The sequence below is a fragment of the Cariama cristata genome, unplaced genomic scaffold (genome assembly GCF_000690535.1).
Source record: "Cariama cristata isolate BGI_N322 unplaced genomic scaffold, ASM69053v1 scaffold8303, whole genome shotgun sequence".
NCBI classification, from domain to species: Eukaryota; Metazoa; Chordata; class Aves; order Cariamiformes; family Cariamidae; genus Cariama; species Cariama cristata.
In genome coordinates, this window is record NW_009607752.1 from 1 (window position 1) to 16,300 (window position 16,300).

A 16,300-nucleotide genomic window follows, 5' to 3' on the forward strand; every position below is an offset into this window, starting at 1 on the left:
TGCTCAGCACACACAATGGACTGGGGAGACAACTCTAGAATCACCACGGCTTTCCTCTGGCCACCCCAGCCCAGTTCAGCAACAATCAAGCCCTTGTCTATCACATGCTAGGGTTTCCCTTAACTGGGATCGTGCTGGGCTTCCTCTAAGCCTCTTTCACCTAATACGTGTCCTCCAGCTTCAGCTGACCTCCTCCTAGCCTCCTGTTAGAGGGCCCAGTGCCCCCAGTACTGACCCAGCATGCCGTTTGGACCAGCTCATCCCATTTTCCCTGGCCTGAAGTCCTCAGTGACCTGGCCAGGCTCTGTCTCACATCCTCCAGAGAGCAGCACCTCCCTAGAAAATCCTTCACACATTCAGCCTGAGCCTCCTGGTCATGTTCACCTCCTTCCTCCCTACAAAACAGTCAGGGCTGGCTGAGCTGTCAGCAACAGGCCCCACACCACAGCGTGAGATGTGCACACATGGGAGACGGACAGGAAAAAACAGGGGCTCCTTTACCTGCTGGTGGTAGAGAGATGCCAGCTTGTAGTCCTTGTTGAATTCAGCTTCGCGAGCAAAGAGCCAGAGCTGCTCCTCAGTTGTGCGGGACACAGGGGCAGGAGAAGCAGCTTCCTCGGACAGTAGCTGGTAGGGAGTGAGACAGAGCGTTAGCCCTGGGGAGGGTAAGAAGGGTTCACGTGATCCCGGTACAGCAGCAGTCCCCAATCCAGAGGAGTGCAGCCTGGCATGGCTGTGGCTGGGCAGGTTGGAAAGGCAAACTGTCCCAGCTCCTGTTTGTGGTGGGACACATTTCTGTCATTCTCAGGTACCTTTGCCACACAGGGATAGGGCAATATCGATTATTTGCAGTTGTGACAACTAAAAGCATCTCCATGTCAAACTCCTGTGGTGTCACTGGTGACCCCAGCTCGTGCTGGAAGGTCTGTGCTCTGCCCAGGTGAGTGGCAGATGGCACAGACCCAGCTACCCTCACCACAAGCCAGCTACAGCACCTTTTACTAGTGGCATCTCGCACATATCCCACCATCAGGATTTCGTAGCAGTGGGATACAGATGTACCGGATTCTGCCTCTGAATGTGGCTCGGGTCCCACATGTGATAACTGCAGCAAACAAAAGCATGAGCCTGCTTCTGTCTTGGAGGCAAAAGTTTCCCTGCCTTCACTAGACACAGTGTCTATAGCCCTGGATCCACAGCAAAGTTGTGTCCCAAGTCACCCAGGGTTCTCCTTACCTGGTTCAGGGCAATGTGCATCTGGTCCACGAGGTACACGTAGAGCTCACTGAGAAATGCCTGGAACTGCGCCTGGGTCTCAAATGCAGTGGTCTTCAGGTATTTCTCCCTCACAATCTTCACTACAGCATACTGTGGAGACACGTGACTTTTGGACAAGGCAGGTCCCCTCTACGCCCCCCACCAGCTCCATAATCCTACGGAGCCAGAACACGCTGATTTTTGTCTGAAGCTCCAACTTAGTTCTGAGGAAGAAATCCAGCCCAGCACTGATAAAAAAGCAAGTAGGGGTGAATTCCTTTCCCACCTCCCAGTCCTGGCTCTCCCTGACACACTAGTGCCCCTTTAGGGACAACATGTGGGAAGGCTCATCCCCTTGGCACAGAGAGGTGGTCTCCGAGCAGAGAGTGACTGAGGCTGACCAGTTGAGAGAGGGGAACCCCCTTTTTCTGCCAGGGCAGACTGTGAGCACGCAAGAGCAGTCAGCTTTGCCTTCCTCAGGCTATGAGCATGGGGCAAATGGATGTGACCAGCTTTGGAGTCTCCCCCCTGTTGACAGGAATGGTTCTCCTGGTGTGTGACCAAACCACTCTGGTGCCTGCTCCGTTAGACGGAAAACCTATCCCCTCGCATGCCCGCTCCAATGGCCCCGGGTGGCAGGAAGAGATTCTGGAGCAAAACATCATCCTAAGTTACCACCATGGAGCAGCAGTTCCTCACTGAGAAACTGCCAGGACAAAATACGTAGGGAAGTGACAAGCACAAATGGACCCTTTACCTTTAGTTGTTCCTTAAAAGCAAAATATTTCCCAGAGCTATTGAGCTCGAAGTTGAGTTGACGCTTCTGTTCCTCCAGAGTTTGGTGGTCTATCTCTCCCCAGTTAGGCAGCCGCTTCCCAAAGAGCTCATGGTATTCATTTAGGATGGCAAGGGCAATGTTCGTGACATGGTTGTGATAATCTTCCACAGCCTAGGAAATAAAGAAATAATCAAACTTCACAGGTCACTTGTGCCATCAACCTTGAAATGCACTTTATTTGCCAGAGCCCATGCCTCCCATAACCTCCACCTGACTCAAGTCTCAATTAGTCTGTCACACATCCTTTCCTGTCCATGCCTGAGAGCTGTGAAAATATCTACATGTAAATACAAAAGAGCTCCTTCATAATTAGATATTGCTCCTGCTATATTTTTCAATCAGAACCCAGTATTTTAGTCATTGTCATCTCTTCTATAGCAGTATAATTGGCTGTAAGTAAAATATATTTTATTTGCTGGGAGCCTTTTAAACCCATGGGCCAGCCCTCTTCAGCAGAGTCTGTAATCTCCATAATCTTGGTGGCAGAAGCTTCCATGCGCTGCAATAATCAAAATGTATCACTCCGTGCACTCCAGACAGTCCAGCACAAATCACCTGTGCAGCAGCACTGCGGTCAGTTATCGAAACGCTGCCTCTTCCCCCACTGTTGCTTTGAATTTACCATCGGCCAGGGCCCAACTGAGTATATCCTCCTTCGGCAGCTGCTCTGTACTCACAGAAGACAAGGCAGCGCTCTCAGACCATTTTCTGAGGATGTCACACACAAAAAAGTCCTCAAAAATTCTGGGTGACCTGAGAGTGGTTGGGTCTGATGAAGCACATGGGCTAGTCTGAGACAAGAAACTGTTGGGACTGCCTGAGGTAAACATAAGGTTCTGGTAGCCTCTTTCCCCAGCATCCCGTTTCCTTCCAAACACCCCCATGCTGCTGCCTTCTCTGCCTTTGCTATATCTCCCCTTCATATGGACTGCAAACATGAGTGATGCAGCCCAAGAATGATTTTCCAAGGCATACTACTGTGAAGATAACCCATCCAGAAGTTTTCTTTTCTGTGTATTTCCTCTTCAAATCTCATCTACATGTTGCTGCTGGGCTGAGATTGAGAATGAAGATTCTCCTGTGCGAGAGGGATGAGGGCAGGATGAGGTGGCAGGGTGGTGGCAAGGCCACAGGCTGTTGCACGTACCTTCTTGGCTCCTGCAGTCCAGGGAGGCAGCACAGGGTGAGGAGGAATCATCTGCTTGACCCTGTCAATAAGAGGACAGAAGAGATCAGCCAGATACACTGCCAGCAACATTGGCTTGTCTTGGGCGCAGGCAGCCTGTAGTGCAAGGGCTCCAGCCTGTCATCGTATCCCTGAGACACCTCACAGGGACCCAAGGAGGGGGGGTACTGAAGTCTCACACCAAGAATGAACCATAAAACCCAGGCACCTTCATTCAATGCTTGTGGCTCATCATAACAGGGTTAACATTTGTTATTGCTAGCAATCAAAAACGCTTTCCTAGAGAAGTAGATCTTCTTTAACTCACAGCCTCCTGGGTCTGCCAGAACGGCTGTAAGAAAGGTATCAACCTGAGGAAAGCTCTGAAGAATTTTATCACTGTAAACCCCAGGACACCCAATCCATCAGTTCCTGGCATCACGCAGCGTGGCAGCGGCACCTCATCCCTTGGCCATGCATTGACCCCTAGACACCATTACCGACCCCATTTGTATCATTACTAGAGTTACAATGACCTTTCAAATATTGATCAAAAATCCTTAGGATTACCAGAATTTTTACCAAGATTTTCTTAAAATCCTTGGTGTCAAAACAACCTTAATTCATTGAGATTTTTATCAAGATTTCCTGCTTGCTGATACCAAAACACTTTCCATCCTTAGAACACAATTCAGCCCACCAAGCAAAGGTGTCACATCCCTGTGATGGCTCCTGCCCAATTAGCAAAGCAAATTGCTTATTCCCGAGCAAATATAAACCACTCCTGTAACTGTTCTGCCAGTTTACGGAGCCCCTGACCAGCTGCCTTCTCCAGGTCCTGAGCCCTGGCTGCTTCTCCCACACAAACCCCTCTCGCACTCTCTGTGCCGTGGCCCTGAGTGGTCCCCTTGCTCCTTGGGATGCCAAAAAGCCTGAACAAGTGGGTAGTGCAGCTCCCACGCTCACAGACCCACCCTCACCCAAAACAGCACCCGTCACTGATGTGTTATCTCCGCCAGTGGTACAGATGAAAACCAAACTGCTTCACTTTCAGATAAGAACAAGAAAACCAACTACAACCTGGGGAAAGTGAGAGAGTGAAGAGGGCCAGGCGGAGGCTGAGAGGATTTTGGATGAAGCCCAAGAAAGAGAGCTACGGTTTGCTACTAAAATATGTATTTAAACATCCTTTCAGGAAAAGATCCACTGTTGATCTTGTCTGCTAGGACATTTGGATGTGGCATCAGCTGGAGCTCCCCAAGACAGAGCCCTTCCCATGATTCAGAAGGGCTGATTTTTCAGGCCTGACATCTGCAGCTGTGCATGGCCGGTGAATGAGGAGGAGTTACACTGAATTCATGCAAGTTGCAGTAGAATAGAAATGGTATAAAAAGGGCCAGGAGAACGTCTATCCTAGGGGGGTTCACCTTCCTCTACCTGTTCTTCCTAGAGGACAGCAGGCAGCACAGAAGACAACACACATACTTTCCCTTCAAAGAATGGCTGATGCTTCTATTTCTGTTTGAGAGAGACATGCTGCCTGCACTTATTATAACTTCATTCGTTTGCTGCATTTTCTCTTTTTTATTCAATACATTATAGATGCTAGGCCTTTTCTAGACTGTAACACAGCAGGGCTACCACTGGACAGGAAGAAACTGCCTCAAATCAAACAGACAGCGGAAGACTCAAAGCAGCAGAGATGAGAGAGCAGCTCTACAGCAGAACGACACGAAAACTAATGTAAGAGCTGAGGAACGGGTAGAAGATTGTGTGAAAACTTGCGAAAAGGAAAAAAAAAATGAGAATGCTATGGTGAAGTTCCAGCAGTGCTATCCAGGGCAGTCCATGCTGGTGGCCAGTCCTGACCCAGCAACTGAACATCACATGCAAGAGGCAAGCACACGGGGATTAATGGGAAACAAAGCCCGGACGGAAACGCAGACACTGTTGTGCTACTCTGCTGTCTCTCTTTTTGAGAGGAATGGCAGGGAGATGCCAGCTGGGATGAACACAAATGTTTTGCAACACACCAGATGCCACCTCTTAAGCAGCCTGGCCAAATCCTCCCCCTTATTCCAGTGGGCTTTGGCTCAGGCCCTCAGTCGGGCCTTACAGAGCACTCCAAGGAGGAGCTCATGGTACAGCCTTGTTTCTATCCTGCAGAAATGAGCTGTCAGCTCCAGAGTTACAGCACATCTTTACACACCGTCTGGTGAGCTCCTCTCGTGATCGCTTTGGTACCAAGGCCTTGTCCAGCTTTATCTCCATCACCAGGAACGTTCCTGCTTCAACATATTGCTGCGAAGATAAACATTGGTCTCTCAATGTCATGCTGTCTACAGCCATTACTGGCATGATGAAACACTGAGCATATAGCTACAGATCTTCAGCAAATCCTCTTCAAACTGCAGAGATACATCTTGTTTTATAACCTGCCCGCAGAAAGATTTACAGCAGCAAAATTCAGCTCAAGAAACCAGTCTAGGAAAAAGGAGAAAGCCCAGATAATCAATCTGCTTGCAGAATAAATGTGCATTCTAGACGTTTTGAAGAAGAAGCCAAAATAGGAAGGAACCCTTTTAAATAAATGTCTGATTATTTATAGAGACCTTCTAGCCCAATGCTAGGCTGCCCTCCAGCTGGACGTCACTGGAAGAACTCCAGGACAGCATCTACGTAAAACGTCCCTTGTCCAACTCACTCTTGAAGAATTTAACTGCGTGAAAGGTGTGACACCAGCACAGTGATGGTCTAGCAGTCTTCCCTTCTCTTTGGAGATACCTAATTACCTGTCCATCAAGGTTGAGAGATGTGACATCTTCAGCTTCTACAGTGGCATCTGACAACTGGATTTTGGGCACGTTGGACATCTATTGAAGAAAAAGAAAAGACATTTCTTGTTTCAGATTCAATAAACCTCACACCTTCGCAAGTTCAGGGTGCGAGTTGCACAGTTTTTCAGGCAGTGTGTACTAAAATGTCAAGATAATGAGTCTCTCTCAGTTGGCTGAGGCAACACAGCGTTAGTCCCTGGTTTCTGCATGTCCCGACTACCTCTGACGTGGAAATGGAGGAACCGTGTTGCAACATGCCTCTCTAGACCTTACCCTTCTGTTGGAATCCTTATCTCTGGTGATTTTCTCTTGGTCTTCCTTCTGAGTCTTGCTGGGAACAGCTCTGGAAAGGGGAGTACTGATTCCCGGGGTCCACAACCCTTCCTTAGTCACACTGAGCTGCGTCCTGAGATCCTGGAAAACACTGTGCTGACTTTTGGTCTGAAAAAAAGAGGGAACAGTGGGAATCAAGGCACAAATTAGGCTTCTCCACCCCTTTGCCTTAACCTCTCACATCACAAAACACGTTGTCAGGATCCTAAATGCATTAAGAAGCTATGTAACTTGTCCTCCCCTCCTAGGAGTTTAGCTGCCGGTGCTAAAGGCCAGCTCTGATACCATGTAGCTGTGCAGCCTCAAGTTAGACTATGAAATGAGCTGCCTGAGAAAGCCTCTGTAGGGTCTCCCTGTCTTCTCTCGAGAGCTGCATTTTCTCTGAGGCACTGGCCCTTGCTTCGTGCCTGAGCTATGTGGTACATATGCCCTGATCCTGGCCCACCAGCCTGAATTCCTGGCTTGATCTTGGACCTGCCTCACAGCTATGGACTTGCCTGATGATGTGGACTGTTAGATGAATCTGGCTACTCTCACCAAGTCTGCTCGGCAATTTTTCAGGTGTCCCCGCCTACCCTGCAGTGACTTTCGGCTCCCGACTCACCTTCTGGTGTAGGGCAGCTTCCCTGACACATGTCAGTGAATGGCAAGGAACGAGTTTTTCAGATTGTCTGTTTACACACTGTTTGACTACCTAGATAGGCTGTTCCCTCCAGCTGTCACTGTTACATGAGTTGGGCTAGCAAGAACTGAGGGGATCCTGGGGAGAGGATGGAGCAGCTGTACTGAGACCACCTAGACCAAGGAGCAGCCCAAAGCATCCACAAAACCAGAGAATGAGAACGACCGAGAGAGCATGTGTGACTTCACTCGCAACAGATAAATGCTACAGGACAAGTAGTACCATGCAGCCAGGAGGCCGCTATTCACAGCGGTGAAGCAGAGACCAGCAAACAGCTGTGTGCCTGGCCCTGCTTTGCAACAGCCAGCGGGAGCGTGGAGGCAGGGAGAAGGGCTGTAATTCACTCGGCTCCTGCGGCATGGACAGCAGTGCTTTGGGGGACGTGGGCAGAAAAACCAAGCTGTGCATCTGCCCTCCTGAAACAAGCTCAGGTCTGTTCCAGGAGTACTGTGGGAAAATGGAGATGTAACTGTCACTCTTGGTAACAGAGGGGGGAGAAACACAAAGACAAATAAAGCTCCGTGAGCTACAGCTGAAAGAGCTCCAGTGACAGCTTTTTTGGTTGTTGCCTGGGGTAACGCTATCCTTTTAGAGCCACTGTTTGCTCTTCCCAGCAACACAGTTCATTTGCCCGTGTTCCAGACTGGAGAGAGAGGAATGTTCTTACAGCTCTCCCTGCTCAGCTCCTGGCAGAGAAGGGAGTGGAGTGAGATTCAGAGCCTCTCTCAGCCCCCAAACCTGCTCACGCACGTCCAGAAATCCCCTGCCTTTGAGAAGTCTGCACCTAAAAGCTTTTCTCATTATTTTTCTCTATCACAGTGAAGTTTCAGACCCAGCCTTGTAGTACCACGCTGCCCATTCTGCCTGCTCCCAACCCCATCTGCACAAACGCAGCTGCAGAGCTGGAGCGGAGCCTGGCTGTCTGGTCTGCTCTCACCTTCTCAAACACCTCGCTGTCTTGGTAGGTAAAGACACGAAAAGCACCTCGGATCTGCTTCACACCAGGGCACAGCAAAGGCACCATGTCGACGTACGCCACGCCATGGAAGAAAATCTGCTTGTCCTCATCTCCCTGGAAAGGCAGTGCAAGTGATGAGATATTGAACAGACTGTTATTCTCTTTAAAGAAACAAGGTCACCGATCGCATTAATAAGAGGCCACACAGCAAACGGATGCACCTGATGAGCCAGTGGTTCTCTGTCACTGGCACACAGCCGAGACAACCTGGACGAATACACTGGAGTCATTTGATATGTAGAATATCAATTTTATCCCAATCCCTGCAGGGCAGCTTTTCTCTCTAATGCACACACTGTGCTATTTCTCAGGATGCTCTTTTTGAGATACAGCTGCAAAATTATCAACCGTGCGGTTAGAACTCCGAGTGACCCTACCAGAGCTCTGCATCTTGGGTTTGACAGACATCAGGTAGCTGAGGAGGTCTGGGAGTTTGGGCTAGCAGCAGACTGGCGAGGGTAAATGGAGAAGGATCTCTGTGAGAGCTGCAAAATCCTGACACCAGTGAGTGCTGAAAGGGATTTATACCAATTTATATGACTTTGCCCTGGAACAGATTAGGAGCTCCTACATGATCAGCCACCAGGAACAGAACCATTAGCTAAGGAGCTGTTTCTTTGTTATACCACCCCAGTTTATGTGCAAAAGCGTAATTTATTTACACCCCAAGAAAGAAGGCATGAATTTCTTCAAGATGTTCAAAAACCCCGTTGGTCGTTGATAAGCTCAGTGAATTACCTTAATTCTCGAAAAGCACCCTCTCCCTGACCCCTTTCCACCAAGCTACCACAGACCATCAGAGCTCTGTATGCTATAAGGAAAAAATATTATCTTTTGTCTATTTAAAACAGCTCTATAAGGCTGATTAATCCCTTTCCAAAGCCTCTAGCTCTCTGACTCACTTTGGCTGTTCAAGGCTGGTTTTGGTATTACAAAGGCATTGAAAGGAAAATGCTCAATAATGCAATGCTGCTCCACAAGCCAGACCAACATATCCCTCCCCACTTTTACCTTGTCAGCTTTGCTAGTTTTCCCTTTGCTGGATGAGGCCACAGACATCCCACAGACTTCCACGGGCCAGTACTGGCACTCTGCAATGCGTTTCTGCAGACTGAATATAAAGGAGGGCACTGAGAAGATGCAGCAACCAAGCTGTAGAGCCACACTGCCCTCCTTTCTGCCCCAGCAGCCCCAAAGCATCCCCCCTTGGGTTTGCTTCGACCCAGTCCCACAGCAAGCACCCCTGGGCCACTGAAACACGTGTGCTTTGGGGCAGGGTTAGTACATTTTCTTCTCCATCCACTGCTGTGTGCATTTATGGCACAACCAGCTATAAAACAATTGTGACAGCAACACAGTAGGTTTTTTCTTTCCCCTGGTTACTTCAGAAATGAAACAAGTAAGAACGAACATGATTAACTTTGGTATAAATCCTGAATTGCGCAGAGCAAGTGGACCCTGAGCTCCTGTTCAACGTGCCTGGTAACTCTGAAACCAGCAGGCAGGCTGATGAAAGTGTAAGGGAAAAATTTTTTTAAGAATCAAACCAGATAGAAGGGAGTATTTCCACACATGAGGAGTAATTTGGCTGTGAAACTCACAGCCATGATGCAGCTGAGGCCAAGAACATAGCAGGACTCAAAGAGCAATAGGATACTTATCCTGATCTTGAGTATATCTGGAGCTGCTAAAGGTAACGTTTATCCAATAAAAAAAGCAAATGAAGAGTGCCTGCATGGAGTGAAAGGATTTTAATGTACTGGGAATTGATCAAAACTTAATTAGCGGCTCAGAGGAGAGCTGTGTGGGCCACCCTACTTCATGTCTGCTCACCATAACTCTGCCGCCCCTTCCTTCAAACCACAGAGGGAACAGTCACCAGCTCCAGTTGCTGACAGCATGCGTGAGCATTTACAGGCTGAAGACAGCAGCTACAGCCCATTCATCTTCTCCCACCATAGCAGAACTAAGCTGCTGCCAGCAATTAAAGGCAGTTGGCTGCTCCCTTGCTCATGTGAAGACATTTGGCCAATAGACAGCCACAGGAGCCACAGGAGGTGAAGCAGAGCCATGGTTTTATCATGTAAGGAGTCTGAGAGCACCTGCATGTTGCTGCTCCCTGCCTTAGGTCACTCAGCTGAGCGTGTTCTGGGGTGGTTTCTCCCCACCTCTCCGTGCTGGAAAGGAGGTTCTCAGGTCCCTTACATGACTACTGCAGTGAGATCCAGGTAACAACGCCTTTCCGTGTCCCATACGATTCTCTTCATGCCTTCTGCTTGGATCCTAAATTCCTTGTCCTGTGAGAAACAGCACACGGTCAGAGCCAGGACAGCAATCTCCACAGCCTGCATCAACCCCAAATCACCCCCAATCCTGTTCCCTGGGAGAGAACATGAGTCAGACAGAGGTGTTCAACTCGCCATACCCAGGCCATCCTGGGTATGCCGAGAAAGCAGAGTAAGTTAGCAGCCCTTCCTGCAGACACCAGAGCCCATTAGTATCAAAAGCCTGGCTCACAAGGAGATAATACAACTCCCAGCCCAGGAGCGCATAGCTTTCTGGGGACCAGACCTGCCACCCGCGCCCTAGGGAACTCTCCTGCGGTGACTTAGCACATGCACTGGCCCCGGGACACCATCTCCATCTCTGGACACTGTGCAGAGGACCGATCACCCGCCTTCCTCCCATAACAAGTCTCTGCAAGTCTTCCTCAGTCCCTTCAGTGAGACTTGCTGGTTCTCTTCCAGCCATGACACTGCCAGTCCTTCCTCACCTCTCTTTTGTTGAGCTCTCCATCTTCATCCTCATAGGGACCACCCACGATGAAGGAGTTGGGTATGCTCAGAGCGCCAGGAGCCATGATGTTATCAAGGGGCCATTTTTTGGGCCGCGGTAATGGCTCTTTTTCACCAGCATCCTTCAGGATGCCATTCTTGAAGAGCAAGGGGACTTCCTTCTAGAGAGAGAGGAGAATGAAAGGACTTGCATTTCCAGCATGAGCAGGAGCAAGTGCCAGCTTCTCTGAGCTGGATCTAACAAAGCAAAGAAGCAGTGCAGGGGCCTGGCTTGGAAAACACACTCCACCACACACATACAAAGAATGGAGAAAAAATAAAGAGCCATGTGGAAAAAAACCTGCCAGTTTCAATCCAAATCTTGCTGAGCAGACCTTCATTTGTGTTGAAGAAACATGTCACCCCGCAGAGACCCTGAGCACTCGCAATGAAGGCTGCTGTTGCACATACACAGGAGCTGGACACTCCATGGGACTGGACACTTGTTCCACAGTGCGTGGTGTGGGAAAACAATCCACTTCGTAGCAGCTAAAACCTCTCTCACCATGCCTGGACCAACCCTCACCTCCCCAGCTGCTGGTACTTGCAAGCAAGCCATGTAGTTTTGCAGGGGTCCCGTGGCAGCAAACGCTTCAGGGACGGAATAAGCCGCCTCCAGCGTGATGCTCAGGAGGTTGCCATTTGAAAGCTGTGCTGCAGAAAGGAGGGGCTCCTTGGTGCACACTGTCACTTCAAGGCCACCCTGTAAGACAAGGATAAAGTAGAGCCAGTCACTAGACAATTATAACTCTCCTGCTCTTGAGGGAGAAGCAAGCAGAAATCCAAGGCCACAATGTGTAAGGATATCTTATTCCTCATCTCAGATATAAAAGAAAACAGACCAACGCAGGAAAGGAATTTCATTATCAATTTCTCTGAATTGTGATATTTGTTTAAATCGGAGCCTGCTTGAGGGATGGCATATGCCCCAAGGGGCTCATAAAACGAGCCACAGAGAAAGAACATCAGGGATGGAAAATAATGATTTTCCCTTGGTGATTCAGAGCATGCCAAGCTACGGCCACACTTTGACTCTGCCCTATCTTCCCATGCTGTGTGCAGTCTTCAATTACCTGTCCCAACCCTGGATGGATGGTGTGCAACGAAAAACCAGCTGGTCAGCATTTATTATCTCTCCTTTCTAATGAGTGCCCCCCTACCTTGCTTACCATGTAACGCCTCTCAAATACAGAAAAGTTCATGCAATATCCACCCCTCCAATTCACTCACAGTCCTAATTGCAGGCAAACTCAGGAGTAAAATTAGATACATTTTCCTGGTCTCGTACTTCATTCCCTGCTTTATTCCCTGGGTACTTTTCAACCAGCTGAATGAGTAAGAACCTTGCAGGAAAGGCAGTCAGAGCTTGTACAATAATGGACTCTGAGACATTTTATCCACAGAAAGGAAGACTAATAAAGTTGGGCAGGTAATCCTGCCTTTGACATTTTCTGGTTTTTCAGCAGTATGCTTTCTATCTTGAATATTTTTTCCAGAGCAATTTGGTAGCTGCACACATTAACATTTCCTAGCATGACCTCACCTATCACAGGCAAGTAGGGACAGACATCAATGGGAGTAGGAAAGGCCTCCAAGCTTGTAACATATAGGGCCATAACATATCCGCGATGAACTAGGTGGCTGAGTCATGCTCACCTTCCCATTAAAAAGCAGCGGAGAGCCGCATGAGCAAAGGAACAGTTCCAAATTCCACATACCTTGGCCTCCGGGTGAAGGCTCTCTAATGGAGAGGTAGGCACTGCATACAAAGGAGTCAAGACCTTAAATGAACACTGTCCTGGGAAGAAACAGGAATGAGAGCAGCATAAAGTGAGACTTTCTGTAGAGAAATCATGGTCTAACTCCTAATGCTGAGCTACTGATGTCACCCCCTCTTCCCCCAGACCTAACTTTCTACAGATGCTATGAAGTACATTTTGTCAAAAGGAGGTAAATTATAGTCAGGGGTCCAGAAGCAGAGATCAAAAAGTGCCAGGGAGTAAGGAGTGGTTACGGAGGCTGTGGAAGTCAATGTTGTACCTTGCAGCAGAGGTAGAAGGTCCACCACAGCTTGGCCAAGAGGCACAGTCTTCTCCTTCTGTCTCTTCTCCCTTTGCAACACTTCTATCACTGTCACTAGAGAGATAAAAAGAGGAGCTGACAGAGTTCCTCAAATACCTTCAGACCAGCAGTTCGGGGGCTGCAAAGGGTCTGTGTCAGCTCTGGCATACGCTCCTACTTCATCTCCCAAGGCCGACGAAAAGAGCAAAGCCAAGGAGCACAGGCCAACATGAAAGGGGATTCTTCCAGCTGGCAGAGATGGGAACAGAGGTGCCGAGACCCTCCCACTGCTGCTGCTGAAGTGCTATTCTGGAACGAGTGACTCCTGTGGCAGGCAGGCAGAGCAGAGCAGCTGACAGCACCCACCTCCAACAAGGGAGATTCAGCGCCAGGTACTTACAGAGCACAGGTTTTTGCGCAATGTCATCCAAGGAGTTGGGCCCATCAGAGCTGCAGTCAAAGCTGGTCGTGAAATTATAGTTTGCTGTCCCATTCGGCAAGACGTCAGTCTTGGAGGAGTCTCCCAAGATCACTCCGTTGTACTCCGCACGCACCAAAGTAACTGACACATCGCTTTTGATAGACTTCTGTCAAACAAACAGCACATTAAGCAGCTGGCTCTGCAGCAACAGGCCTGGGATTGAAGTTGCCTCTGGCAGGCAGCTCAGTTCAGTGCCCAGGAAAGGTTTCACTGGTGGGTTTGGCTGTTCCACTACAGGAATGGAGAAGAGGAGCTGAGCTCGGCCATGCTGAGACCCCAACTTTCCCTCTCTTTAGCAGGGAAATTTCCTGCTCCACCATGCTGTGACGCCCCAAGGATTATCAAGAACTGCGGCAGGAGAGATGGGGAGGTCCAGGCTTCCCCCCAGGACAGTCAATGAAAAACACATCTAAAGCAAATCCCAAAATACTCCATTGATATTTTTTGTGCTTCCAGGAAGCTTGAGACTTTTGTCGTCTCCTAAGAAAGTAGCTCCTGAGCTACATGGCTGAGCTCACGGGACACTTGTGTATATCACATGCCTGCAGAACACCCTGAAATCAAAGAAGGGCTCCAGCAAGCTCTTTGGGGAGCTCTGCAATTTGTTGTTACATCACCTTCATCCCACTTGCTTCGAGTTTTAAAAGGGGCTTAAACACCAGTGAAGAGGGATGGTGAGGGCACAGCACACCGCAGCGGGGATCTGCATGCCCGGGCAGCCCTGGCCAAGCGGGCAGCACCAGGCACCTCCACAGCAGCGGAAGAAGTGCCGACACAGACAGTTACCAAAGAGCCTCCCCGCAGGAGAAACACGGTTTAAAAAAAAAAGGCTGCCACCCTGAACACGAGGACCATCGTACCCAAACCCAGCTTTTCTTTAGCCCTGAGCCACAGGGATGCCTAACCTCCATGGGCCTCTCCCTCGGCTCGCTCTCTCCGCGCCACTGGTGTAATTAGTTCCATATTGGCTCTTGCACAAAAAGAGATTTTATTCACTTGGTTTTAATTTTCAGTCCTTCTGACTGTCGAGCATATATTCTATGAACAGCTAAACAGAAGAATCCAATTAACCTTTCTCTGTACTATTAATTATCCTAGACTCCTCTCTCATCCTTCTCTACATTACCTCTAATTAAGCAGATTCCGCACTTCTTATAGCTGGAATTTTTTTCGGATTGTTCATATTATCACACTTTTGCAACCCTCTCTCCTTTTGCCATAGCTGTTTCTCAAGATGGAGCAATCAAAATCAGAAAGCAACATTCCAGATGCAGTCCACGGGTCTATTCTTTTCAGCATTGTTTTTCTTTCTCTTACCTTATACTTCTCACCTAAGATGCTGTTTGCTGAATCTATCAGTGTGAGAGGTACTCAAATACTACAATGTAAAAACATCAAAAAAAACAGCCAGGTGCTTTTGGTTTGCTTTTTTTGTCTGCTGCTAGAGCAGAAGCAGGGATTTGCATTTTTCTGCTTGCAGCAGTAGCTGAGCTTCTCCTCCGCATTCCCTCCTAAATGCCAGCTCCTCTAGAAGACTTTAAGGACAGCTGGGTGTATCATGCAGCACATGTAAATCACAGTAGTCATGGTTTGATTGGAAACAGCTCCTCGTCTTGCCCTATAACTGCACTGGAGCCACTGCCTTTTTTAAAACTAGAGCCACCCAATTGGTTTCAATACAGTTTAAACTGCTGTAGCTGGGATGAAAATCTGACTTTATATCCAAGGTGAGATCTTTTTAGAGGTATTTGTCTCACTGATACACATTTTCACTATGTTTTGCTCAAAAAAGCTGCCATTCACACACAGTTAGGCAGAGGGATACATTTCAACATGGCATCTCTGGATTGCTGCTGAGGAGGTGCATTCCCCAGTCTATGTTAATCACAAGCCTTTACGCTGTGGGAACAAGGCCTCAGCGGGGAGGAGGAAGCCACAGCGTGGCATCGCTGAATCTCCGATACTCTCATCGCTCCTTCCTACAACCTTATCACCTCACACCTGGTCTTGAATGGGATCACAGCACACACAATCACTCTGGCCTCGTTTATTAAACCAGCAGAGACATTTTCAGAACTTTACCAGGTCCTGTGCCGTCAGTACTGTGATCTGTACTGGTATTGCCTGTGTTGGTTGTGACTCACTGGGACAAGCTGCAGCAGTGGGCAAGGCAGAGGACTCTGTTCCAGCAGACAGCCCTGCAGGGACCTCCATGCCTCTGCGGGAAAAAGAATGAGGAAAGAAACATGAAATTGCTCTATTCCTCTCCCAGAAACGTCTGCAGGACACAGCATCCGTGGTTGCTAGCATTATTCAGGACTTGGCTGTCAAAACACCATTGAAAGCACAGGGCTTTCTCAGTGATGCATCTCTCATGAAGAGCAGAGGGAGGACAGGGAGAAATGTAATGCAAAAATTATCCGGCTCTGTAAATTTAACTCAGCTGCAGCTCTCAGCTCCTCTGTGCCCACGGGAAGGGTTCAGCCTGACAGACTGCTCTCGGCAGGGCTCTCCCCAGCGCAGGCTACGGCCCTGGGATCTCTTCTGCTCCTCGTTTAACTTAAAGGAGAGCCTGTGGGGCCGAAGGCCTGTGGCTGCCAGCCCATGCCCACACAGCTCCCATACACGCCCAGGGGACCTGGCTCCATCCCGCACCACAGGTTTGTCAGCGGCTCCTCTGCCCCAGCGGGTGTGAAACCCCTCTGGAGACACGGCTGGGCCGAAGCCGCCCCTGTGACCCCACCGCACCCCGATGCCTCATGCTCCTCCAGCCGGGGTGCGGGGTGCCGGCGTC

General features: G+C 49.1%; 1 protein-coding gene across 1 annotated transcript; it reads right to left on the reverse strand.

Moving 5' to 3' along the window:
* Positions 1-477: 477 nt before the first annotated feature.
* CFAP70 (cilia and flagella associated protein 70) lies at positions 478-15,724 on the reverse strand (the record flags this gene model as incomplete). Its single annotated transcript, XM_009696861.1, has 16 exons — positions 478-627; positions 1,237-1,368; positions 2,015-2,206; positions 3,243-3,303; positions 5,470-5,561; positions 6,053-6,133; positions 6,371-6,538; positions 8,050-8,184; positions 9,142-9,241; positions 10,336-10,427; positions 10,904-11,086; positions 11,491-11,667; positions 12,683-12,762; positions 13,005-13,100; positions 13,426-13,612; positions 15,589-15,724. Coding segments are annotated over 16 exons (2,062 nt in total), but the record flags the coding sequence as incomplete, so codon positions are not given.
* Between the last annotated feature and the right edge of the window lie 576 nt (positions 15,725-16,300).